Source organism: Pogoniulus pusillus, chromosome 14 (assembly GCF_015220805.1).
Source record: "Pogoniulus pusillus isolate bPogPus1 chromosome 14, bPogPus1.pri, whole genome shotgun sequence".
In the NCBI taxonomy this organism is placed as follows: domain Eukaryota; kingdom Metazoa; phylum Chordata; class Aves; order Piciformes; family Lybiidae; genus Pogoniulus; species Pogoniulus pusillus.
Genome location: NC_087277.1, coordinates 27,844,913 through 27,870,532, shown reverse-complemented (window position 1 = coordinate 27,870,532; position 25,620 = coordinate 27,844,913). Strand labels below are relative to the sequence as shown.

Genomic DNA, 25,620 nt, shown 5'->3' with positions numbered 1-25,620 from the left:
CTCCATTCTAATCTCCAGCTTGGCTGAGTCTAGTCTGGGTGATTTTCTTAAGGTGTGTGTGGGGGGGCAGGTAACACATAGATTGTAATGGCTCTAAGTATCTGACTCCACTGCACTCTTGATTCAACTATAGGCAAGATCCTCTCAGGACAAGAAATCCTGACCCCTGCTGTCACAAAGTCAGATTCTCTGTTCACCTGTGTTCAGCTCATTACAGATTCACAGATCATCCAGTCCAACTCCCCTGCCAAAGCAGCTTCACCTAAAGAAGGTCACACAGGAACACATCCAGGCACGTTTTGAATGGCTCCAGAGATGGAGACTCCACCATTTTTCTGGGCAGCCTGTTCCAGTGCTCCATCACCCTTAAACTAAAGAAGTTCCTCCACGTGTTTAGACAGAACTTCTAATGTTCCAGTTTGTGTCAGTCACCCCTTGTCCTGTCACTGGGCACCACTGAAAAAACCCTGGTCCCATCCTCCTGACACCCACCCTTTAAGTATTTATCAGCATTTATGGGATCCCCCCCCGCTCAGTTTGCTCTTTTCCAGACTGAAAAAACCACAGAATCATAGAATGTCAGGGGTTGGGAAAAAAAAGTCACAGCTTTTCAGTTCCTCTCTTTCATATACACATAGATTTTAACGGCCCTAAATATCTGACTCCACTGCACTCTCGATTCAATTACAGGCAAGATCCTCTCAGGACAAGAAATCCTGACCCCTGCTGTCACAAAGTCAGATTCTCTCTTCACCTGTGTTCAGCTTATAGAATCACAGATCATCCAGTCCAACTCCCCTGCCAAAGCAGCTTCACCTAAAGAAGGTCACACAGAGCAGGACCACCTAGGGCAGGTCACAGAGGGTTTCAGGTGGGTTTTGAAAGTCTCCAGACAAGGGGACTGCACAACCTCTGTGGGCAGCCTGCTCCACAGTGCAAAGGTGTGAGTTTTTCACTGAAACAGATGACTAAAGCAGGTGTCAGCATTGATCCTTTTACTTACTGCTTCCCTCTTTAGGTTCAGATTCATTTCTTCCATGTTGGTATCTGCATGCCCGTGCACGGAGCGCCCATGGATATAATAGCCAAAACAGCTGTGTGACAAGAGGAAGACTGAAATCTAAAAGAGATGGGGGAAGAGAAGAATCCTCTTATCAAACATTAGCATTTTATGGTTGAACTTTAGAATTCTCAGGAGAGATCAGCAAGATCAGCCCCTGCCCAGGGAGGTGGTGGAGTCATCATCCCTGCAGGTGTTGAAGCCAAGTCTGGCTGAGGCACTTAGTGCCATGGTCTGGTTGATTGGACAGGGCTGGGTGCTAGGTTGGACTGGATGAGCTTGGAGCTCTCTTCCAACCTGGTTGATTTCATGATTCTACAAATACAAAGCAAGCATCCACCAAAATAAATATGACAGAAAGATCTTTAATCATTTTTTAACTGACTGTCTAAATAGAAACAAAACTCAGTGTTGGGTTTAGGTTCTGAGGGGCGAGGATCACTACTCAATTCATAACCTCATAGCTTCAGAGAATGGGTTGGGTTGGAAGGGACCTTCAAGATCATCTAGTTCCAGCTTCTCTGCCACGGGCAAGGATACCTTCCACCAGACCAGGCTGCTCAGGGCCTCACCCAACCTGACCTTGAACACCTCCAGGGAAGGGGCATCCACAACCTTCCAGGGCAGCCTGTGCCAGTGTCTCATGATCCTCAGGGGTGGACTGCATGAGTTAGGGCTGTTCAACCTAGAGAAGAGGAGGCTCTGGGGAGACCTTAGAGCAGCCTGAGCAGGCATGCAGGAAAGCTGGGGAAGGAGTTGTCACAAGAGCTTTTAGTGATAGGACAAGGGGCAATGGATTGAAGCTTGAGGAAGGCAGATTTAGATGGAGATTAGGAATAAATTCTTTGCAGTGAGGGTGGGGAGACACTGGAACAGGTCCCAGGGAGGTCGTGGATGCCCCTTCCCTGGAGGTGTCCAAGGCCAGGTTGGATTAAGTAATATGGTCTATTGGAAGGTGTCCCTGCCCATGGCAGGGGTGTTGGAACTGGATGATCTTGCAGGTCCCTTCCAAGCTCCCAGGCTCACAGGATGTTAGGGGTTGGAAGGAACCCAAGGAGATCATCAAGTCCAACCCCCCTGCCAGAGCAGGACCACACAATCTAGCACAGATCACAGAGGAACACATGCAGACAGCCAAACTGTTCTATGAATCTATGAACTGTGCAGGAGGGACAACCACACAGTGGGAGCAGAAACTAAACAGACACCTGTGAAATAAACCAAAGGCATCTGTGTCTCTAAGACTAAAATACAAACCAGCAGACAGAATGGCAGCAAATGCTTTGACACCAATGTTGTTTCAATTTCTAATAGTATTTTTGCTTTTCAAATGGAAATCAGTTTAACTCCAAATTCCAACCTAAAAATCACCTCTGGAACAACAGATTACAGTGTCACAGTATCACCAAGGTTGGAAGAGACCTCATAGATCATCAAGTCCAACCCTTTGCCACAGAGCTCAAGGCCAGACCATGGCACCAAGTGCCACGTCCAATCCTGCCTTGAACAGCTCCAGGGACGGCGACTCCACCACCTCCCCGGGCAGCCCATTCCAGTGTCCAATGACTCTCTCAGTGAAGAACTTTCTCCTCACCTCCAGCCTAAATCTCCCCTGGCATAGCTTGAGGCTGTGTCCTCTCATTCTGGTGCTGGCCACCTGAGAGAAGAGAGCAACCTCCTCCTGGCCACAACCTCCCCTCAGGTAGTTGTAGACAGCAATGAGGTCTCCCCTGAGCCTCCTCTTCTCCAGGCTAACCAATCCCAGCTCCCTCAGCCTCTCCTCGTAGGGCTGTGCTCAAGGCCTCTCCCCAGCCTCGTCGCCCTTCTCTGGACACACTCAAGCATCTCAATGTCCCTCCTAAACTGGGGGGCCCAGAACTGAACACAGCACTCAAGGTGAGGTCTAACCAGTGCAGAGTACAGGGGCAGAATGACCTCCCTGCTCCTGCTGACCACACCATTCCTGATGCAGGCCAGGATGCCACTGGCTCTCTTGGCCACCTGGGCACACTGCTGGCTCATGTTCAGGCAGGTATCAATCAGCACCCCCAGATCCCTCTCTGTCTGGCTGCTCTCAGCCACTCCGACCCCAGCCTGTATCTCTGCATGGGGTTGTTGTGGCCAAAGTGCAGCACCCTGCACTTGGAGCTATTGAACACCATCCCCTTGGACTCTGCCCATCTGTGCAGGCGGTCAAGGTCCTGCTGCAGAGCCCTTCTGCCCTCCAACCCAGCCACATCTGCCCCCAGCTTGGTGTCATTGATACCTATGGTTGCAGTATGGTTTTCTAATGAATGTTCAACTGAAATCTTCTTGCAGATTGCATCAGTAAAGAAACACTGACTTTGGCTGTTAGCTAGTAGCCCCCTGATTAAACTAAAAGGAGTAAGTATCTTTCTGTATTCCTAAACCTATTTTAAGTGTTGTTCTATTAAAAAGGAGACAGAGGAACACTTACATTGCTCATGCAGCACAAATCAACAAACTGGCTTATCTTATCTTCCACAAATCTTTCATAGAATACAGAAAAAAATAGAATCTGGAAGAAATCAACACATTTGCTTTCATTACTGCATTTTATCTTATCAAGCAGTTAGCAACCCAGTTTATAACACCCACAAATCAGAGGTTTCTGTAGTGCCCACCACTCTGTTGGACTCTGTGAAATGGGGTTGACATCCTTCATCTAAGAAGGGAAGTTGTAGCAATAACCTGCTTTTCATTTTGGTTTTAGAGGTGCTTCAGAGATGTTTAGAACAAAAGAATCACCCCTTACCTGCAGTGCTGTGTCCAGCTCTAGTGCTCCAAACACATCAGAGACATGGACCTGCTGGAGTAGGTCCAAAGGAGGCCACCAAGATGTTCAGAGGGCTGCAGCCCCTCTGCTATGAATACAGGCTGCCATGGTCTGGTTGACTGGATAGGGCTGGGGGATAGGTTGGACTGGATGATCTTGGAGGTCTCCTCCAACCTGGTTGATTCAATGATTGTTGATTCTATGAATTGGGGCTGCTCAGCCTGGAGAAGAGAAGGCTCTAGGAAGACCTTAGAGCTGCAATACAATATCTGAAGGGGACCTACAGGAAGGCTGAGGAGGGACTATTTAGAAGGGCTTGTGGTGGTAGGAAGAGGGGCAGTGGTTTGAAACTGGAGCAGGGCAGAGTTAGGTTGGACATCAGGAGGAAGTTCTGTGCAATGAGAGTGCTGAAATCTTGGAACAGGCTGCCCCAGGATGTGACTGAGGCCCTGTCCCTGGAGACATTCAAGATCAGACTGAAGGCCTGTGCAGCCTGCTCAAGTTGGAGGTGTCCCTGCTGAGTGCAGAGGGCTTGCCTGAGATGCCCTTTGAGGGTCCTTTGCAATCCAGTGGAATCTGTCAATCTGTGTGAATCTTTGAGAGGATGAATTTCTGACTGCACAGTAGGGTGTCTCACAGCTTAGAGGATTCATTTTGAGCTCTAAAGATGTACCATGCTAAGGTGGCTAAAATTCTACATCATCATAGAATCAACCAGGTTGGAAGAGACCTCCAAGCTCATCCAGTCCAACCTATCACCCAGCCCTAGCCAGTCAACCAGACCATGGCACTAAGTGCCTTATCCAGGCTTTGCTTCAACACCTCCAGGGACAGCCACTCCACCACCTCCCTGGGCAGCCCATTCCAATGCCAATCACTCTCTCTGACAACAACTTCCTCCTAACATCCAGCCTATTACTTCCTCTGGGACAACTTGAGGCTGTGTCCCCTTGTTCTGTTGCTGGTTGCCTGGCAGAAGAGACCAACCCCACCTGGCTATAACTTCCCTTGAGGTAGTTGTAAAGAGCAATGAGATCCCCTCTGAGCCTCCTCTTCTGCAGGCTGTGCACCCCCAGCTCCCTCAGCTTCTCCTCATAGAGTTTGTGTTCCAGGCCTTTCACCAGCCTTGCTGCTCTTCTCTGGACACCTTCCAGCACCTCAACATCTCTCTTGAACTGAGGGGCCCAGAACTGGACACAGCACTTAAGGTGTGGCCTGACCAGTGTTGAGTACAGGGGAAGCAAAACAGTTCACAATATAACCCATGCTATGACATGCAGTATGGATGATACATCCTAGCTTCCAAGAAGCACTCTGGCAATGGTAATGCAGCATGTCCTGTGTTTCACACACCTGCAGGAAGGCAATGGCCAGCCACAGAGCAGCAGCCACCCCAAATCTCAAAGTGCGGCTCCAGGGAGCAATGTAACTCTCACTGCTTCTTGTAAGACTGGAAGAAGAATCCATTAAAGCCAGGTTTGAAAATCCCACCACCTGATAAAAAAGTCAGCAAAACAACATGAAACAATGAATAGGATTCATTATGACTCTTGTTCTTTCCATCCTAACAAGAAGTAAGGAAAAAACAGTTAGGAAAAATGAACCTGGGAGTAGTAGAATGGTCCCTAATAGAATTACAGAATCAGTCAGGGTTGGAAGGGACCACAAGGATCATCTAGTTCCAACTCCCCTGCCATGCCCAGGGACACCCTACCCTAGAGCAGGCTGCCCAGAGCCCCATCCAGCCTGGCCTTAAACACCTCCAGGGATGGGGCCTCAACCACCTCCCTGGGCAACCCATTCCAGGCTCTCACCACCCTCATGCAGAACAACTTCCTCTTCACCTCCAGCCTCCCTCTGGAAAGCCCAGTTGTGTGCTCCAGTGTGATTGCTGAGAAATGCAATGAAACCCCTAAACTGTACCTATAAAACATTCAAAACATACACAGCTAAACCTCACAAGAACTCAACACTGGTTTTTATTGAAAAGCTCCAAAAGATTCTACTGTTAGACTGCAAAGGGATGTAGCTGAGGCCCCATCCCTGGAGATATTCATGGTCAGGCTTGACAAGGCTCTCAACAACCTGGTCTAGTGGAGGATGTCCCTGCTCACTGCAGGGGGATTGGATTAGATGACATTTGGATGTCCCTTCCAACTCAAACCATTCTAGAATTCTATGATTTCTTGCTGAGCACAATGGGGTATGGAATACCCCTTCAGTCAATTGGGGTGTCATGGTGGTGCTTTCCCCCACCCTCCTTGGGCAGTGCCAGCCACCTCCCTGGGGCTCTTGACACTGTGCAAGCACTGTTTAGCAATAGCCAACACAGTGGTGTGTTACAGAGCAAGATGTCACTCCCTACTAAGACTAGTAGCAATAGTAAGAGTAGTAGTAATGCCAGAAGCCTAAGAGGAGTAACCTGAGGAGATTAGAGGAGAAGAAGAGGCTCTGAGGTGACTTTATTGTGGCCTTCCAGTATCTGAAGGGAACCTACAAAAAAGGTGGGGAGGGACTTTTCAGGATATCAGGGAGTGACAGGACTAGGGAGAATGGAGCAAAGCTGGAGGTGGGGAGATTCAGACTGGAGGTGAGGAAGAAGTTGTTGAGCAGGAGAGTGGTGAGAGCCTGGACTGGGTTGCTCAGGGAGGTGGTTGAGGCCCCATGGCTGGAGGTGTTTAAGGGCAGGCTGGATGAGGCTGTGGGCAGGCTGATCTAGGGTAGGGTCTTCCTGCCCATGGCAGAGGGGTTGGACTTGATGATCTCCTCAGGTCCCTTACAACCTCTAACATCCTGTGAACCTGTCATTATTTCTCTAGGTTTTAAAGTCCTTATTGCAGAGAACCATAGATGTATACCCAGAAATGGAAAGAAATAAACTTAAAATAACAATTTCCCTAAGTTTTAAAGTTCTTATTGCAGTAAGCCATAAATGCATACCTAGAAATGGAAAGAAATGAACTTAAAATAATAATTTCCCTAAGTTTTAAAGTTCTTACTGCAGTGAGCCATAGATGTATACCCAGAAATGGAAAGAAATAAACTTAAAATAACAATTTCCCTAAGTTTTAAAGTTCTTATTGCAGTAAGCCATAAATGCATACCTAGAAATGGAAAGAAATGAACTTAAAATAATAATTTCCCTAAGTTATAAAGTTCTTACTGCAGTGAGCCATAGATGCATACCCAGAAATGGAAAGAAATAAACTTAAAATAATAATTTCCCTAAGTTTTAAAGTTCTTATTGCAGAGAGCCATAGATGCATACCCAGAAATGGAAAGAAATAAACTTAAAATAATTATTTCCCTAAGTTTTAAAGTTCTTACTGCAGTGAGCCATAGATGCATACCCAGAAATGGAAAAAAAGAACCCTTAAAATAGTAATTTCACTCAGTTACCTTTCACTGTTTCACTATTATCACACAGAATGCAAGCACTGAAGTGCAGACCCTTATGGTTGTGTAACCATAAAAAATAAATACCCACAAAAATGGTAGCAATAATACCTCCAGAAAGAAAAGGACTGCAATCACTTGGAAGAGAGGGTTTATCTTCCTCACTGTCTGAATTTCATTCCATTCATTTGCTATAAAATATGTCCTCCATATGCTCACAGGTGCAGCAGCACTTTTAACAACACCTTCACCTAAAAAGAATCCATAAAATAAAGCTCTTAATACTTGAGTGAGGTCCAAATTTAGCCAAAGCTGTTGATACAAACGAGCCCAGCTTGAGTTACCTTCAACTGCTTTAAGAACTTTGCCCTTAGGTCTTTCCCAGTCAATGAAGAAAATATCTACAGTAAGTTGTGAAACCAGCAAATGTAAGAATTGCAGGGCCTGAGGGAAAAAAGAAAAAATCCAACAAGTAAGGACAGCATCAGCATGCAGGCAAAGATGAAGAAACACTCACTGCACATGTCAGTCATTGAACAGAAGTCATAGACCTGACTACTAAACTCACCTACACTTGAGACTGCAACTCTGTTACCAAGATGGGGTTTCATAGATTTAAAAGCTTAGGTTCATGGCAAGCAATGAGATTATGTGCAAAACAATGAAGAAAATGCAGCACACTAACCAATTAAAAAAGCCTAAGTATTTTCCCATGCCTGTATTACAAATGCCAATTCAATGGGCTGCCCAGAATGAGTGAGATAATTGTATGTCCCCTGAAGATACAACTGTGGTCTCTGAATTTCACAAGTTCTCTTTGAACTTCATGATTTTAATCTGTCCTTTTTTTTTTCCAATCAGGAAATGAGAGCACTATGTTCTCCTTTAACAGAAAGCACTTCCTTTCCTGATGTGGCTTGACTCTCACAGAATCATAGAATCAACCAGGTTGGAAGAGACCTCCAAGCTCAGCCAGTCCAACCTAGCACCCAGCCCTAGCCAATCAACCAGACCATGGCACTAAGTGCCTCATCCAGGCTTTTCTTGAACACCTCCAGGGAGGATTAGATTGGAGAGTCATTGGCTACTGGAATGGGCTGCCCGGGGAGGTGGTGGAGTCGTCGTCCCTGGAGCTGTTCAAGGCAGGATTGGACGTGGCACTTGGTGCCATGGTCTAGCCTTGAGCTCTGTGGTAAAGGGTTGGACTTGATGATCTGTGAGGTCTCTTCCAACCTTGGTGATACTGTGATACTGTGAGATCAGGAAGAAATGATTTACAATGAGGGTGTGAGGCCCTGGAAAAGGTTGCCCAGGGAAGTTGTGGATGTCCCCTCCCTGGAAGTGTTCAAAGCCAAGCTGGATAAGGCCTTGAGTGACCTGGTCTAGTGGGAGGTGTCTCTGCCCATGGCAGGCAGTTGGAACTGGATGATCTTTAAGGTCCCTTCAAACAGTTGGAACTGGATGATCTTTAAGGTCTCTTCTAACCTCAACTGTTCTATGAATCTATGAACTGATCTTTTTAAGGAAGATTTTGTCAATAAGATTTAGTTCTGCAACTGGAAATGAAGCAAATCCCTGTCTGTGGCAGGGAGTTTGAACTAGATGACCTTTAAGGTTCCTTCCAATCTAACTCATTCTGTGAATCTATGAAAACATAACAGAAGCCTATGTTGAAATGTCTTTAATGCCCAAGGTAAAAAACCCCAACATTTACCTTTAAACTGAATGCACAGGCTATATATGTGACAAAATCCTCCTCTTGAGATGGAAGTGGTAAAAGGACAGAGACAAACTGCTGAGCCTGTAATTGGGAAGTCACATTGGAACAGTGTGGAGGGCAGATGTAACAAAATACCAAATGCTTCAGAGTGAAACACATTTTGCAGAGAAATATCAATATTTAGTGTGCAAACATTGTGAATTAGTAAAGTATTTTAGGTGACTATTAAGCAAGTACAATGAATCCTAAGGAAAAGAAACAGTGGAACACAAAAATATAAGTAGAGGAATCAGAAGATGATAAAGAACTTGCCTCAATGCTCTGACCAGAAAGGCAAAACAGGGGAAAAAAAAGGGGAAAAGAAAGAAAATGAATTTTTGCATTCAAATCTATGCAATATTAATTGGTTTTCAGAACACTTACATCTGGAGAAACACTTACTTTGAAGAACACAAGCCAATAAATCCCTGTGCCCACTGTGATGAGAAAGAAAACGTTGGCAAGGTCTCCAGCATAGAACAGGAGGAACTTCAAAACTGTCTGCAATTACAAAAACACACTGTAGAGATCTGTGAGGCTAATTAAGCAATGAATATCTACATTCAGATACAATGGTCTGCAGCTCACACTAGGGGAAACTCTAGTATTGGAAAGCAGCCTCAAAGGTTTTTCTACTGTCATTTAAGCTATATTCAGTATCTGAAGCTCCCACATGCTGGTCTTCGGGCAAGGAAGAATTCATCAGAAAACTAAGTCCACTCAACTGATCAGAACATCTCTGAGAGGAAGAGAGGGAATGGATTGAAGCTTGAGTAGGGCAGATTTAGACTGGAGATTAGTAAGAAGTTCTTTGCAGTGTGGGTGGTGAGACACTGGAACAGGCTGCTCAGAGAGGTTGTGGCTGCCTCTCCCTGAAGGTGTTCAAGGCCAGGTTGGATGATGCCTTGAGCAACCTACTCTAGTGGGAGGTGTCCCTGCCCATGGCAGGGGTGTTGAAACGCTGTGACCAGTGATGTCCCACAGGGATCAGGGCTGGGGCCAGTCCTGGTCACAACATCTTCATCAATGCCACTGATGAGGGCACAGAGTCTGCTCAGCAAGTTTGCTGCTGACACCAAGCTGGGAGGCTTGGCTGAGACAGCTGCAGGCTGTGCTGCCATCCAGAGAGAGCTGGGCAGACTGAGAGCTGGGCACAGAGGAACCAGATGAGCTTCAACAAGGACAAGTGCAGAGTCCTGCACCTGGGGAGGGATAATAAACTGCACCAGTACAGGCTGGGAGGTGATCTGCTGGAGAGCAGCCCTGTGGAGAGGGAGCTGGGAGTGCTGGTGGAGAACATCCATGGCACAGCAATGTGCCCTTGTGGCCAAGAAGGCCAATGAGATCCTGGGGTGTATTAGCAGGAGTGTGTCCAGCAGATCAAGGGAGGTTCTCCTTCCCCTCTACTCTGCCCTGGTGAGACCTCATCTTCAGTACTGCCTTCAGTTTTGGGCTCCCCAGCTGAAGAGGGGCAGGGATCTGCTGGAGAGAGTCTGTCAGAGGGCTACAAGGATGATGAGGGGACTGGAGAGCATGGCTGATGAGGAGAGGCTGAGAGACTTGGGACTTTTTAGTCTGGAAAAGAGAAGACTTAGAGATGATTTGATAAATGCTTATAAATATCTGAGGGCTGGCCAGAAGGAGGAGGGGCAGGCTCTGTGTTAGATGGTATTGTCCTGCTCTGGCAGGGGGATTGGCCTTGATGATTTCCTTGGGTCCCTTCCAACCCCTAATATCCTTTGAGCCTGTGGTTTTTAAGGTCTCTTCCAAGACAAATAATTCTATGAACCTATGAATTAATAAACACCTTTATTTTTTAACAGAAATATTTCCTAAATCACTAGATTAGAACTACAAAAAAAGAAGAGCAAGAACCCTACTTCCTCAAGTGAGCATAGCTCCAAGTCACACTTCTGTGCAGCTACAGTAGAAACTATTTGAGTTACCTTAGGAAAGAGAACAATAGCAAAGGTCTCCTTAAAGGGAGGAAGATGTGTCCCCTTTTGAGGTTGCCAGCTGCTTATACCTGCAAGTCAATCACAGAGCTTCCTGTACGCCTCTTCCAGCCTGTCGTCTTGAGGAGGGACCACAACACTGCCAGCCCACCCAACACACCCAAGGCGATCTGAAGAGAATGAAAAATCAGCTCCAGCTATTTTAAAAACCACACAAAGCAGAAGTAAATCACTTGATCAACCAATTGAAGGGAAATACAACTTACATCAGTCTGAGCCTGCGATTGATTCATCTCGTAACTGACCGAGAAGGAAACCTGAATATCAAGATACAAACAGCAAAGATGCACAGACATTCTGAAATGGGAATTCCCAGCTAGGGCTACAGCAAGTACAACAGTTTCTGTCTTCTTTTTGCAGCTGGAATGAGATACAAATTGGCAAGCAGCATCAAAATTGCTCCCTCTAGCTTAAATACCTGCCTAACCTATGACACGTTTTGGGCTTCGGTCAGAAAAGATTTGTAGAGGGAAGAGAAAATGTTTGTAGCCTTGAGTCTTTGTCACTGCGAGGCTCAAGTTAACACATGCATGATAATGAAGAGTAACTTGAATTCAGTGAATTAAAATAACAAAAAAACCCCAAACAAACAAAATAAAAGAAGGACAAAATCACCTCAAACCAAACCCAAAACTCCCACTTTCAGCTCCTGAAGGGGGCCACAAGAAGGCTTCAGGGAGACTGTTCCAAATGCTCATGGTGATAAAAAAAGGACAAAATCACCTCAAACCAAACCTTTATCCCCAACCTTCCAGCTCCTGAAGGGGGCTACAAGAAGGCTGCAGAGGAACTCTTCCCAAGGCCTGTGGTGACAGGACAAGATCAGAAAGGACAAAATCACCTCAAACCAAACCTTTATCCCCAACCTTCCAGCTCCTGAAGGGGGCTACAAGAAGGCTGCAGAGGAACTCTTCCCAAGGCCTGTGGTGACAGGACGAGATCAGAAAGGACAAAATCACCTCAAACCAAACCTTTATCCCCAACCTTCCAGCTCCTGAAAGGGGCTACAAGAAGGCTGCAGAGGGACTGTTCCAAAGGCCTGCAGTGATAGGATGAGAGGCAATGGTTTGAAATGAGGTAAAAGCAGATTAAGATTGGTTGTTAGGAACAAGTTCTACACCACGAGGGTGATGCAACACTGCAACAGGTCACTCAAAGAGAGGTAGTTGAGGCCACAACCCTGAAGATACTCAAGGTTAAGCTGGACAAGGCTCTGAGCAACCTCAGCTACTGCAGAACTAGATGACCCTTGGAAGTCTCTTCCAACCCAAACCATTCCCTGGAGGTGTTCAAGAAAAGCCTGGCTGAGGCACTTAGTGCCATGGTCTAGTTGACTGGATAGGGCTGGGTGCTAGGTTGGACTGGATGATTTTGGAGGTCTCTTCCAACCTGGTTGGTTCTATGACTCCATGTTTCTGTGGTATTTCTATTATGAGTTACCAGAAGGAAAATGTTTATAAACTTAGAATCACAGAATCAACCAGGTTGGAAGAGACCTCCAAGCTCATCCAGTCCAACCTAGCACCCAGCCCTAGCCAATAAACCAGACCATGGCACTAAGTGCCTCATCCAGGCTTTTAGACTTGGAATGAGGTTCAGTGACGATTTTAACTTGCATTCAATTTATTCAAGGGAACAAAACATCCAGAACTGACACCACCTGACTATGTCAGATGTAGGTGGAAGAGTGAAAGAGTAACAGAAGAGAGAGAAACAGACATTGGAATGAATTCTTTTCTAAACCCAGTGCTGCTTCTCTGGCTAAATACAGAAATTATTTGGGCAGGGAAGAAGTGTCTGACTAATTTTTCACCTTTCTTATTCCCTGTCTCTTCTTCTCTTCATGCAGCTAATATGGAATGCCAAGAATGGTTCTAGCACCATAAATTTCTAGCTGGATGTCCATTTTTACTGCAAGCCTGAACTGTTGAAGGCTGAGAAGCAGAAACTACTGTATTTTTTTTAATGGCAGAATTGTTGTGGGTTTTTTTTCATATAGTAAAAGCAACATTTTTGCTTTTTAAAGCAGTGAAACCTAACAAGCAAAGCACAAGAACAGGATATCTGAACAGCTGCCCATCATGGCAGGCAGAAGGGGGCAGGTAGGAAATGCTCTTTCTGCATCTGCTCCAGCAGAATTCAGTGGCTTTGGGCAAAGAAAAAGCTAAACTGATCCAAACTGATCTCTAACCCATCTGTGTTTGTTGGGGTTTCAGTAATCCTAAGAGATGTGCTGTAAAATAACACCCAACAAAGCACTAAAGGATGCTCTAGGTATATTACCAGGGTTTTAACTTAAACTACAGGTGTGTGTCTTAACAGCCTCCCCTTCCTGCATTGCTTTAAACACAAATATTCAATTGCTTGCATAAATTGCTGCTTGCATTGCACTTTTCTGTGCATGTAATTTTATTTGAGCTAGAGTGCAATTTAGCATCCTGCTACTGGCTGCAAAATTCTGAGTATTTGAAGTTAAAAAAAAAAAGAAGATAAAAAGAATTAATTAAATAAAACAAATTAAAAGGAAATGTAAATTAATGAATTAAATAAAATTAAATTAAAACTGGAAATAAAGAAAAAAGTAAACTAATTAAATTAAAAAATAAGTGAAAAAAGAAAACACAAATGAAAAAGAAATTTCATTAAATAAACTGAAAAGAGAAAAGAGAAAATGAATTAAAATAAATTAAAATTAATTTGAGAAGAAAAAGCAAATTAATGAATTAATAAATGAATTAAATAAAAACAAATTAAAAAGACAATAAAAAAAAAAGAAAATTAATTAAAATACGTTGAGAAGAAAAAGTAAATTAATAAAAAAGGGAAAAAAAAAACTTAATTGAAAAGCAAGATAAATTAATTAAATAAAAATAAATTAAAAAGGCAATAAAAAACAAAAAGAAAAATAATTATAATAAATTGAGAAGAAAAAATAAGTTAATTAAATAAAAATAAATTTAAAAGAAAATAAAAAAGAAAAAGAAAATTCATGGAAACAAATTAAAATTAGAGAAGAAAAAGTAAATTAATGAGATAAAAAATAGATTAAAAAGAAAATGGAAAAAGAAAATAAAATTAATTAAAATACATTGAGATGCAAAAGTAAATTAATTAAATAAAAATAAATTGAGAAAAAATTATATAAAATAAAATTAAATTGAGAAGCAAAAGTAAATTCAATAAAAATAAATTAAAAACAAAATTAATTAAAATAAGAAAAAGGAAAATGATAATAAAAATAAATTAAGAAGAAAATAGAAAAAGAACATTCATTAAAATAAATTGAGATGCAAAAGTAAATTAATTAAATAAAAATAAATTTAAAAGAAAATAAAACATTAAAATTAAATTAAAATTAAGAAAAAGTAAATCAATAATAAAAATAAACTAAAAACAAAATAAAAATGAAAAAGAAATGAAAATAAATTAAAATTAAATTAAGAAAAAGTCAATTAAAATTAAAAATAAATGAAAAAGAAAATAAAAATGAATATGAAAATTAATCAAAATTAATTAGAGAAGTAAAAGTAAGTTAATAAAAAATAAATTAAAATAAAAATGAAAAATAAAATTAAGTAAAAAAAAAGTTGAACTAATTAATGAAATAAGAATTAAAAAGAAAAAGCAAAATTCAATTAATTAATGTCAAATTAAAAAAATAAAACATTTGTAATTAATTTTTATGGATTTTTTCCCCTTTCTTCTTTTTTCATTTTTAATTCCTGTAAAATCTTTCAGGATTTAAGTGCAAATGTGCACAGGACTAGAAATGATTACAGTTTTTTCCCCCCTTCTCCCTGCAAAAAGAGTTCACCCCAAACCTGAGAGTATGATGAATGAATCAGCAGAAAGGGTCTCACCTTCACACTCTGGGTTTCAGGGTTCTGGACAAGCACATCTGTGTAAGCGACAGTAAGCAGCGGAGGGTAGATAGTTCCCCTCTGAGTATGGGGCACAAGACGGATCCTGCAGGAATACCAACAAGGTTTTCATGCAGAGAATAAAGGAGATCATAGAATCATAGAATCAAGCAGGTTGGAAGAGACCTCCAAGATCAGCCACTCCAACCTAGCACCCAGCCCTAGTCAGTCAACCAGACCATGGCACTAAGTGCCTCAGCCAGGCTTTGATTCAACACCTCCAGGGATGGTGACTCCACCACCTCCCTGGGCAGCCCATTCCAATGCCAATCACTCTCTTCTGTGAAGAACTTCCTCCTAACATCCAGCCTAGACCTACCCTGGCACAACTTGAGACTGTGTCCCCTTCTTCTGTTGCTGGTTGCCTGGCAGTAGAGGCCACCCCCCACCTGGCTACAATGTCCCTTCAGGTAGTTGTAGACAGCAATGAGCTCTGCCCTGAGCCTCCTCTTCTGCAGGCTGCACACCCTCAGCTCCCTCAGCCTCTCCTCACAGGGCTGTGCTCCAGGCCCTTCACCAGCTTTGTTGTCCTTCTCTGGACACCTTCTAGCACCTCAACATCTCTCTTGAATTGAGGGGCCCAGAATTGGATACAGCACTCAAGATGTGGCCTGAGCAGTGCTGAGCACAGGGGCAGAAGAACCTCCCTTGTTGATTGGAAACTCAGTGGAACTCTACTAAAACCAAACCACTCAAAGAGCAGAATGATCTGATCAGTAGATAGTTCCCCTCTGAGTATGGGGTACCAGACAAATGCTGCAGGAATACCAACAAGGTTTTCATGCAGAAAATAAAGGAGCTGATTGGAAAGCATTCAGTGGAACTCTACTAAAACCAAACCACTCAACGAACAGAATGATCTGATCAGTAAAAGTGGAGTTCCACCACCAGTAAGAAGCAATCAGAGCATACCCGAAGGCAAGCACGCAAATATAGAGAGGCCAGGAAGGGTAGGGTGGTTCTGAGAAAATACCTGAAGCATAAAATCACAGAATGGTAGAGGTTGGAAAGGACCTCTGTGGGTCACAAGCCTGTGGTATCCTGGCTGGCATTAGAAATGTTGTGTCCAGCAGGGATAGGGAGGCGATTGTCCCCTTGCACTTGGTTCTGGAGAGGCTACACCTAGAGTATTGTGTTCAGTTTTGGGCACCTCATTGCAAGAAGGATGTGGAGATGCTGGAGCCAGTGAAGAAGAGGTCAAGGAAGCTGGGGAATCATAGAATCAACCAGGTTGGAAGAGACCTCCAAGATCATCCAGGCCAGCCTAACACCCAGCCCCATCCAGTCAACCAGACCATGGCACTAAGTGCCTCATCCAGGCTTTGCTTGAACACCCCCAGGGATGGTGACTCCATCACCTCCCTGGGCAGCCCATTCCAATGCCAATCACTCTCTCTGCCAGGAACTTCCTCCTAACATCCAGACAAGACCTGCCCTGGCACAACTTGAGACTGTGTCCCCTTGTTCTGTTGCTGGTTGCCTGGGAGAAGAGGCCAACCTCCACCTGGCTACAGTGTCCCTTCAGGTAGCTGTAGTCAGCAATGAGCTCTGCCCTGAGCCTCCTCTTCTGCAGGCTGCACACCCCCAGCTCCCTCAGCCTCTCCTCATAGGGTTTGTGTTCCAGGCCTTTCACCAGCTTTGTCACCCTTCTCCAGGGAAGGACCTGGAGACTAAATCTTAAGAGAGACTGAGGCAGCTGGGGATGGTTAGCTTGAAGAGGAGGCTGAGGGGAGACCTTACCACTGTCTGCAACTACCTGAAAATATGTTGTGGAGAGGCTGCTGCTGGTCTCTTCTCACAGGTAATTAGTGATAGAAAAAGAAAGAATGGCCTCGAGCTGTGACTGGACATTAGGAAACATTTTTTCCCAGCCACTGGAATGGGCTGCCCAGGGAGGTGGTTGAGTCACCAACCCTGGATGTGTTCAAAAGTCCTTTGGATGTGGTACCTGAGGATATGGTTTAAGGGTGAACTCTGTAGAGTAGGGATGATGGTTGGACTTGATGATCCTGAAAGTCTTTTCCCATTTGAATGTTTCTGTGATTCTGTGAGTCCAACCCCTCTGCCAAAACAGGATCACCCAGGGCAGGCTGCAGAGGAATGCATCCAGGCATTCTGTTCATGACTTGCCTAGTCTTATTTTGGACATCTCTGAGGACTGGAGTGTCCCAGCCTGCTGAGACCCAGTTCCAGTGCTTCACCACAGAATGTTAGTGGGGAGAAGGGACCTCTGTAGATCATTGAGTCCAATCCCTCTGCCAAAAGAAGATCACCTAGGGCAGCCTGCAGAGGAATGCATCCAGGCAGGTTTTGCAAGTCTCCAGAGATGGAGAAATCCAACTGAAGTCAATTTCAAAAGGTAACTTTTCTCAAACTGTTACAGAATGACCTTTTCTATGTGTGTTTGGAATTCCTGGCATTATTCTTCTTTGGAAGAGAGATGGGAGGAAGTTCTGAGGCATGTAAGGTAGCCATTTTTTAAAACAAGCTAATAGGTAATTGTCAGTAAATGCAATCAGTGCACTAAATTACTCTCCAGGATGATTACTTGCATGGATCTGCAGTACTCAGTGCTACTCAGCAATCTCTTTAATGAAGAGGTTGTAAAGAAGTGCTGAAGGCAAAAGGAGATCTCATGTCAGTGCTGAAGGAAAAAGGAGATCTCATGTCTTAGTCATGTCAGAGGGAGACATTACAGGGAAAAAAAGGAGAAAAAAGGTTTCTTCCAAATCATATTCCAGCAGAGATTAACAGCAATTACAACACCAACAGGGAGTATCACAGTTTCAGTTAACTGACCACAAGCCAGCTCTGGGCTGTCTAGCAGAACAGGCAAAAATGCTGCAACACAGAATATGGAGTAAGAAATAGCATCCTGATCTAATCAGCAACATACATCATCAAGACCCCTCCTTGAATACAGTGTTCAGTTCTGGTGTTCCCAGCGTAAGATGGACACAGAGTATCCAAAAGGATGACCCAAGGGCTGGAGCACCTCTGCTAGGAGGATAGGCTGAGAGAGCTAGGGTGTTCAGCCTGGAGAAGACTCCAGGGGGACCTTAGACCTGTGCTCCAATACCTGAAGGGATCCTCCAAGAAGGCTGCAGAGGGAGTTTTCCTAAGGGTGTCTAGAGAGAGGACAAGAGGGAATAGTTTGAAGCTGAGGGAGAGCAGGGTTAGACTGGAGCTTAGGAAGTTCTTCATTAGAAGGGTGGTGAGACTCTGGAACAGGCTGCCCAGGGAGGCTGTGGATGGCTCCTGCCTTGGGGTGTTCAAGGCCAGGTTGGATGAGACCTTAAGTAGCTGAGACTAGTTTAGAGGTGTCCCTGCCCATGGCAGGGGAGTTGAAGTAGACAATTTGTGAGGTCACTTCCAAACTAAGCCATTCTATGATCTATGAAAGAATTAAGAGAGGAGGTTTTAGGACTTTCCAGATGACTCCTACTTCTGAGAAGTGACTGACTGTCTGCTCACTTGCTTTATGCATACATAATCTGCTCTGTCATCCCTGGAAAGAAATCACAGTAATGTCTACCCCAAGAGGTCAGTGTTAGGTTTTCCTCCTCACTCCTCAGGACAACCTAGGGAAACCTTTGTTGTTTCCATGGATGCAATGGATAAAACATCACAGGAACAACATAAAAACATCAATTTCTTGTAAGACAAAAAAATGCCAACTGCTCAGCATTGAGCTTATTTTCTATGGACTGTATATGATATGGAATTCATCACCTTATTGTTATTTTGCTGGCAATGCGAACTGCTCTTGGTAGCTTTCCCAAGCTGTTCTCTTTTCCACTCAGTGCATCCACCAAGAAAAATCGACGAGTCAAAAGCCAGTTGTTCATGTTACTGCCTTGGGAAAAAAAGGTGACAGTCAGGAAACACTTCAAAAAGTAAATCAACACACAAAAAGAATGAACTCTAAAGATTCACATAACTGTGTAGTACATGCAACTGTATTCAGGATACCAAATTAGTTATTCTCTACTCTTCTATTACCCTTTACTCTGCTCTCGTGAGGCCCCACCTCTAACACTGCATACAGTTCTGGTGTCTCCAGCAGAAGAAGGACATAGAGCTGCTGGAGGGAGACCAGAGGAGGGCCACAAAGATGATCCAAGGGCTGGAGTACCTCTGCTGTGAATCAGGCTGAGGGAGCTGGGGTTGTTCAGCCTGGAGAAGAGTCCAAGGGGACCTTAGAACTGCCTTCCAATAGCTGAAGGGATTCTCCAGGAAAGCTGCAGAAGGACTTTACCTAAGGGTGTCTAGAGACAGACCAAGGGGGAATGGTTTGAAGCTGAGGGAGAGCAGGGTTAGACTGGAGCTTAGGAAGAAGATCTTCATTAGAAGGGTGGTGAGACTCTGGAATAGGCCACCCAGAAGGGTTGTGGATGCCTTCTCCCTAGAGGTGTTCAAGGCCAGGCTGAATGAGGCCTTGAGCAGTTGAGCCTAGTTGAGAGGCATCCCTGCCCATGGCAGGGACATTTGAGTAGGTGATCTGTGAGATCTCTTCCAACCAAAGCCATTCTGTGATTCTATTTATGTCCCATTTAAACAAATACAGAAGGACAACAGTTTAGTTTATTTGAGCATCATAGAATCATAGGAAGGCTTAGGCTGGAAGGGATATTAATGACTGGGCTGGTGTATGTGACCAAATCATGCACTTAACACTATCACAGAGTATTAAACCCTTAAAGCAGCACCATTTCTGGTGTGTTGTGCTATCTTTAAAGGAACTCAGTAACAGCAAGTAAAATAAATTCTTTCTCTTTGAAGTTACTAACATTATTCTAATTCCCAGGGCTGTTACTACAACAGCCTTACCTTGATTAACAAACATTTCACTGTATTGAAGATTCAAGTTTAAAACTGGCACAGCCCAAAGTGATTCCTGTCCATTGTCACCATTATATTCAAGGAATAGGTCATAAAAGATTGGAGTAGGAAAATCCAGTAAAATCTTGGAAAGTGAAATTTTGCACTGCAAAGGAAAAAAACTAAGTTAGAACAAAAAGATTGCTTTAGTCATTTAATGATTTCAACAAGGTGTGGATTCTTCTCCTATGGATTTATGGTGGAATCTGTCCCACTTCTTCCCAAAAGAGAAGCCATTGCAGCTATTTGTAAGCAATTAAAAAGCACTAATGATTTTAAACCAGCCCTTTGGAAATGAATGACTAACATGAAGCATGAAGCTCTGCTAATGGCTTTTAACAGATTAGGGGAAAATATCCCATCACATTTCAAATAAATGAGGAAGAATTGTTTAGAAGGACTCAACACTGGTCAGGTCACATCTTGAGTCCTGTGTCCAGTTCTGGGCTCCTCAATTCAAGAGATGTTGAAGTACTGGAACATGTCCAGAGAAGGTCAGCAAGGCTGGTGAGAGGCCTGGAGCACAGCCCTGTGAGGAGAGGCTGAGGGAGCTGGGGGTGTGCAGCCTGCAGAAGAGGAGGCTCAGGGCAGAGCTCATTGCTGTCTACAACTACCTGAAGGGAGGCTGTAGCCAGGTGAGGGTCAGCCTCTTCTCTCAGGCAACCAGCAATAGAATAAAGGGACACAGTCTCAAGTTGTGCCAGCGGAGATATAGGCTGGATGTTAGGAGGAAGTTGTTGGCAGAGAGAGTGATTGGCCCAGGGAGGTGGTGGAGTCACCGTCCCTGGAGGTGTTGAAGCAAAACCTGGATGAGGCACTTAGTGCCATGGTCTGGTTGATTGGCTAGGGCTGGGTGCTAGGTTGGACTGGATGAGCTTGGAGGTCTCTTCCAACCTGATTGATGCTGTGATTCTACAACTTGCAGCAGTGGTTTGAAACTGGAGCAGGGGAGATTTAGGTTGGACATAAGGAAGAAGTTCTTCACAATGAGAGTGGTGAAATCCTGGAACAGGCTGCCCAGGGATGTGCTTGAGGCTCCATCCCTGGAGACATTCAAGATCCAATTGGATGTGGCTCTGGGCAGCCTGCTCTAGTTGGAAGTGTCCCTGGTGACTGCAGGGGGTTGGTCAAGATGACCTTTGAGGGTTCCTTCCAACCCAGTGCAATCTGTGAAACTGTATATGACTGTGGGAATTCAAGCATTGTGTTCTTCAACTGATGAGGCAGCAACCTCATCAATTGGAATGCCAATTCAATTTATCTTGTTTATCCTATGTAACTAACAAGTTTTGTTATGCAATTAAATACACTCCCCCCCCCAATTACTTCACTCTATAATTAAACAAACAAATAAATAAATAAAGCAAGAGTATGACAAGAAAGGACCATGCTGCACCTAATGGTTAAACTCCAGAGGTCCTTCAGTATGTTCTGAATTACTGATGGCTTAAAAAAACAACTCAATTTCAAGTTCAGAAGAGTGTTTTATCCCTTACTTACACTTTGTTGGTAAGTTGTTCCAAATGCATAAGCTGCATCCAATTTAGTTTGGGTATCAGGACAAAGCTGAGCAAAACATAAATATAATGAGGTTAATTAAAAGGTACCATTTTCTCAGATGAAATATTTACAGTTTATGTCTTGTTCACAGCTCTATTTTTTTAAGAACAGAGGGAATCTGAAAAGGTATCACAATTACTTATTGTACTAATATCCCAGAATATATCTTGCTGGAAGAGACTTTCAAGATCATCCAGTCCAGCCTTCCACCCAGCACTGAAGGGTCAGCACTAAACCATGTCCCTAAGTACCAGCTCCACAGGCTGCTTAAACACCTCCAGGGGTGGTGACTCCAGCACTGTCCTGGGCAGACAATTCCAATGTTTGCAAACCCTTTCAGTGAAGAAATATTTCTTAATGCCCAGCATGAACCTCCCCTGGTCCAGCTTGTAACCATTTTCTCCAGCCCTATCTCTTGCCACCACAATTCCATTAGTGCACATCTGGAATGCTGGGAATTGCTACAACTATGCTTTGAGATGGGTTCAGCACTGTGATACCATCATGCACACCCTTGTGAGACTACACCTGGAATACTATGTCTAGTCCTGGATCAGGTGGAGAGAGTCCAACAAAGAACATCTCTCCTGTGAAGACAGACTGAGAGACCTGGGGCTGTTTGGTCTTGAGAAGAGAGGGCTGAGAGGGGATTTTATCAATGTCTACAAATATCTGAGGGTTGGGTGTCAGGGTAAACCTGATGGTCTCTTTTTGATGGTGTCCAATAGGACCAAAGGGTGCAACCTGTAACAGAGTAGGTTCCACATCAACAGAAGGAAAAAAATTTGCCCTGTGAGGGTGCCAGAGCCCTGGAGCAGGCTGCGCAGAGAGGTTGTGAAGTCTTCTCAGGAGACTTTCAAAACCCACCTGGATGTGTTCCTGTGTGACCTGCCCTAGGTGAGCCTGCTTTGGCAGGGGAATTGAACTTGATGATCTCTAGAGGGCCTTTCTAACCCCTAACATTCTGTGAATCTGTGAAAAAAGGCTTTGAATGGAAGAGCTGTTCCCCTCCCCACAGTGAGCCCTGACAGCTGCCAAAAGCTCTGCCTTTAGGAGATGAACATGTCTCAATAGACCCTAAAATCTATGTCAGAGTATTTAATTTTCTATTGGCTTAGTAACCTGCTATCCCAGACACTACTGCTCCTCAAAATCTGAGAGGCAGATGCAAGACAGCTCATCCTGAGACAATAACCAAAGAAACAGCAGTCCTTATCTAAATCCTGATTGCCAGCTGCTCTTCTGTAGATACTGGAGCATTTGAAGTGACATGCTCCAAGAGTGATGTGAAGAGCCTAGAAAAAGTGACAGACAATTCCCAGTTGTTCTTGCTAGTGTTCCTATTGTTGCCTGCCTAGGGAGCTGCTGAGAGCCTAGATCACCACTGGGCTGCTAAACAAATTCTACTCTGTAGTGCTTTGCAGCTGTCAATTCCTGCTGTTAGTGATGTCCAGTGATAGGACAAGGAGGCAGTGGGTGCGAGCTGGAGCAGAGGAGGTTCCACATGAACAGAAGGAAAAACACTTTCTCTGTGAGGGTGACAAAGCCCTGGAGGAGGCTGCCCAGAGAGGTTGTGGAGTCTCCTTCTCTGGAGACATTTAACACATCTGCCTGGGTGTGTTCTTGTGTGGCCTGCCTGGATGTGTTCTTGTGTGGCCTTCCCTGGGTGATCCTGCACTGGCATGATTTCCTGAGGTCTCTGCCAAACCCTAATATTCTGTGGTTCTAAATAAATTCACTTCTCTGGGCAGACTGTTCCAGTGCTTTACAACTGTCTCGGTGAAGAATTTTTTCCTAAGATCCCATTTAAACTTCCCCTGCTGCAACTTGAGGCTATTTCCTCTCATCCTATAATCAGAAGAGATCAACACTCATCTCACTACAACCTGCTTTCTGTTTAGTTGTAGAAAGGGAGAAGGTCTCCTCTGAGTCTCCTTTTCTCCAGGCTAAACAAACCCAGTTCCCTCAGCCATTCTGTACCCAATTTGTGACTTCATTACCCTTCTCTGGACACACACCAGTGCCTCAATGTCTTTCTCACAGGGAGAGGTCCAAAACTGAACTCAATATTTGAGGTGTGGCCTCACCAGTGTTGAGTACAGGGGGGCAATCACTGCCCAGGTCCTGACAGCCACAGGATGCTGTTTGCCTTGCTGGCCACCTGGCCACAGTGCTGGCTCATACTGAGCTGGCTGTTGAGCATAGCTGTTTCTAAACAACTACAACTGATTTTCAGACATTTCCAATACTCCACATTTATTTTGTTCCAATGGATTAAGGCAATGTTGCTGAATTTATACTTTTGATTTTGCAGAGAGGATAACCTTAGAGGTTTGCAATAGTGAGCAAGAATCAAGGGCTGTTTTCCCTAATCTAGCTCTATCAGGTATCTTATGAACTGTCACTAGTGTAGTAAACTCATTATTTCTGTCTTAACTTGGTTAAAGGCAATCAGAATGTTATGTTATAGACAAAAGATAATGAAAACCAAACATACCTGTAAGATGCCTCCTTCCAGACTTTGCCATTTAAGAAAGTTTCCTGCTGCATCAAATGAGGCTGCAATGAATTGTAGCTTTACATCCTGATGATGAAAAAATACAAAGAAGCAATGAAACTGCCATAAAGTGGATATTATCTTTAGGAGAGCCACATCTAGAACAAATCTGAACTGCTTCATGGGATGGTGCTCTCTTTCTAATATCTGCTTCCCCATGTAATGACAGGATGAGGGGTAATGGGTTTAAACTGGCAGAGGAGAGATTTAAACTAGATGTTAGGAAGAACTTTCCAGTGAGGGTGGTGAAACACTGGCACAGGTTGCTCAGGGATGCTCCCTCCCTGGAGGTGTTCAAAGCTAGGTTAGATGAGGCCTCGAGTGACCTGTTCTAGTGGGAGGTGTCCCTGCCTATGGTGAGGGGTTGGAATTGGCTATCTTTGAGGTCTCTTTGAACCTAAACCATTCTATGATTCCATGGCCCTGCAGGTCTTTGTTGGCCCAAATGAAACAGTAACTCAGGCCTAGAAGAAAGCCAGGAAGGGACTTTTTACAAAGGCTTGTAGTGACAGGATGAGAGGGGATGGATTGAAGCTTGAGGAGGGCAGATTTAGACTGGAGGTTAGGAAGAAATTCTTTCCAGTGAGGGTGGTGAGAAACTGGCACAGGTTGTGCAGGGAGGTCGTGGATGTCCTCTCCCTGGAGATGTTCAAGGCCAGGTTGGATGGAACCTTGAGCAACCTGCTTTAGTGGAAGGTGTCCCTGCCCATGGCAGCAGGGGTAGAACTAAATGACCTTGAAGGTCCCTCCCAAGCCAAACCATTCTATGGCTATGTCTACTACCCAATACTTACCTTATCTGTGTCTTTAAAACTGAAGACTGTAGGGAAATGATTTCCCTCAAGCACTTGGGATGCTAATCCTGGTTGATCACCATAATATAGCCATGGAAGGCTGTGCCTCCTGAAAACAATGACAACGTTTTCTCTAAAGAAATACAATGTTTAGCATCAAAGAACATTCAGAATAATAACTTCCATAAAACACTGTTAAAGATTGAAAGCTATGGAAAAGGCAACTTACCAGAAGGCTACTGAATGGACAATGCCTAACCTTGCTGTATTGACATAAATATACTGAAACAAACCACAGGCATCAGCACTTGCAGGACTCAAGGAGTTCATATTCATCACACACATATTTCCAAGAGCTTGGCATGCTGTCAGATTAGAGTGTGACTGCAATGGATAAACACAAGAACACACAAGAGTATTTATTCACCCCTCCTTTTGGTAAGGCAGTCATAAAATTAATGTTCTGTCTAAAAAGCCATTCCTAACCTGCCATTTTTACTTTAAAGTCATTTCATTTTGTCAACAGCTAATATTTTCTCCCAGTTATTCTGGTTCCATATTCTGGCAGGATGAAATCAATGCTCTCACTTTTCCAGTTGATTTTAATTGCATCAGCTAGGTGGTATGATGCAAGAGAAATCACAACATCTCCATTTAGAAAACAAAGTAAGAATCAAAATGGTTAACACCACTCAGGCTGCAGGAAAAAGGTGACTCCATCAAAGACCTAAGTCTGTCATGTATAGTTGCATATAGAACAAATATATTTAGTACTAGGTTGTGTTTATACCAACGTTTAATTTTGCTAAGCAAACCATTGCTTCACGATAGGCAGAAGTGATGCCTGGCACCTGTGTGCAGTGATTACAGCACCAGGATTA

At 44.1% G+C, this 25,620-nt stretch overlaps 1 protein-coding gene across 3 annotated transcripts in view; it reads right to left on the bottom strand.

Moving 5' to 3' along the window:
- TMEM67 (transmembrane protein 67) overlaps nt 1-25,620 on the bottom strand; it is a 46,824-nt gene that overhangs the window by 8,673 nt on the left and 12,531 nt on the right. For all 3 annotated transcript variants that reach the window (XM_064154690.1, XM_064154689.1, XM_064154688.1), the window contains 16 exons: nt 24,969-25,123; nt 24,740-24,848; nt 23,886-23,972; nt 21,329-21,394; nt 19,778-19,934; nt 18,680-18,803; nt 14,888-14,993; nt 11,234-11,284; nt 11,039-11,137; nt 9,415-9,513; nt 8,968-9,054; nt 7,598-7,697; nt 7,365-7,504; nt 5,211-5,351; nt 3,519-3,599; nt 1,004-1,120 (listed from right to left, as the gene is read on the bottom strand). In XM_064154690.1, coding sequence (XP_064010760.1) covers nt 1,004-1,120; nt 3,519-3,599; nt 5,211-5,351; nt 7,365-7,504; nt 7,598-7,697; nt 8,968-9,054; nt 9,415-9,513; nt 11,039-11,137; nt 11,234-11,284; nt 14,888-14,993; nt 18,680-18,803; nt 19,778-19,934; nt 21,329-21,394; nt 23,886-23,972; nt 24,740-24,848; nt 24,969-25,123 — 1,719 coding nt within the window. The remainder of the gene's footprint in view (nt 1-1,003; nt 1,121-3,518; nt 3,600-5,210; nt 5,352-7,364; nt 7,505-7,597; nt 7,698-8,967; nt 9,055-9,414; nt 9,514-11,038; nt 11,138-11,233; nt 11,285-14,887; nt 14,994-18,679; nt 18,804-19,777; nt 19,935-21,328; nt 21,395-23,885; nt 23,973-24,739; nt 24,849-24,968; nt 25,124-25,620) is intronic.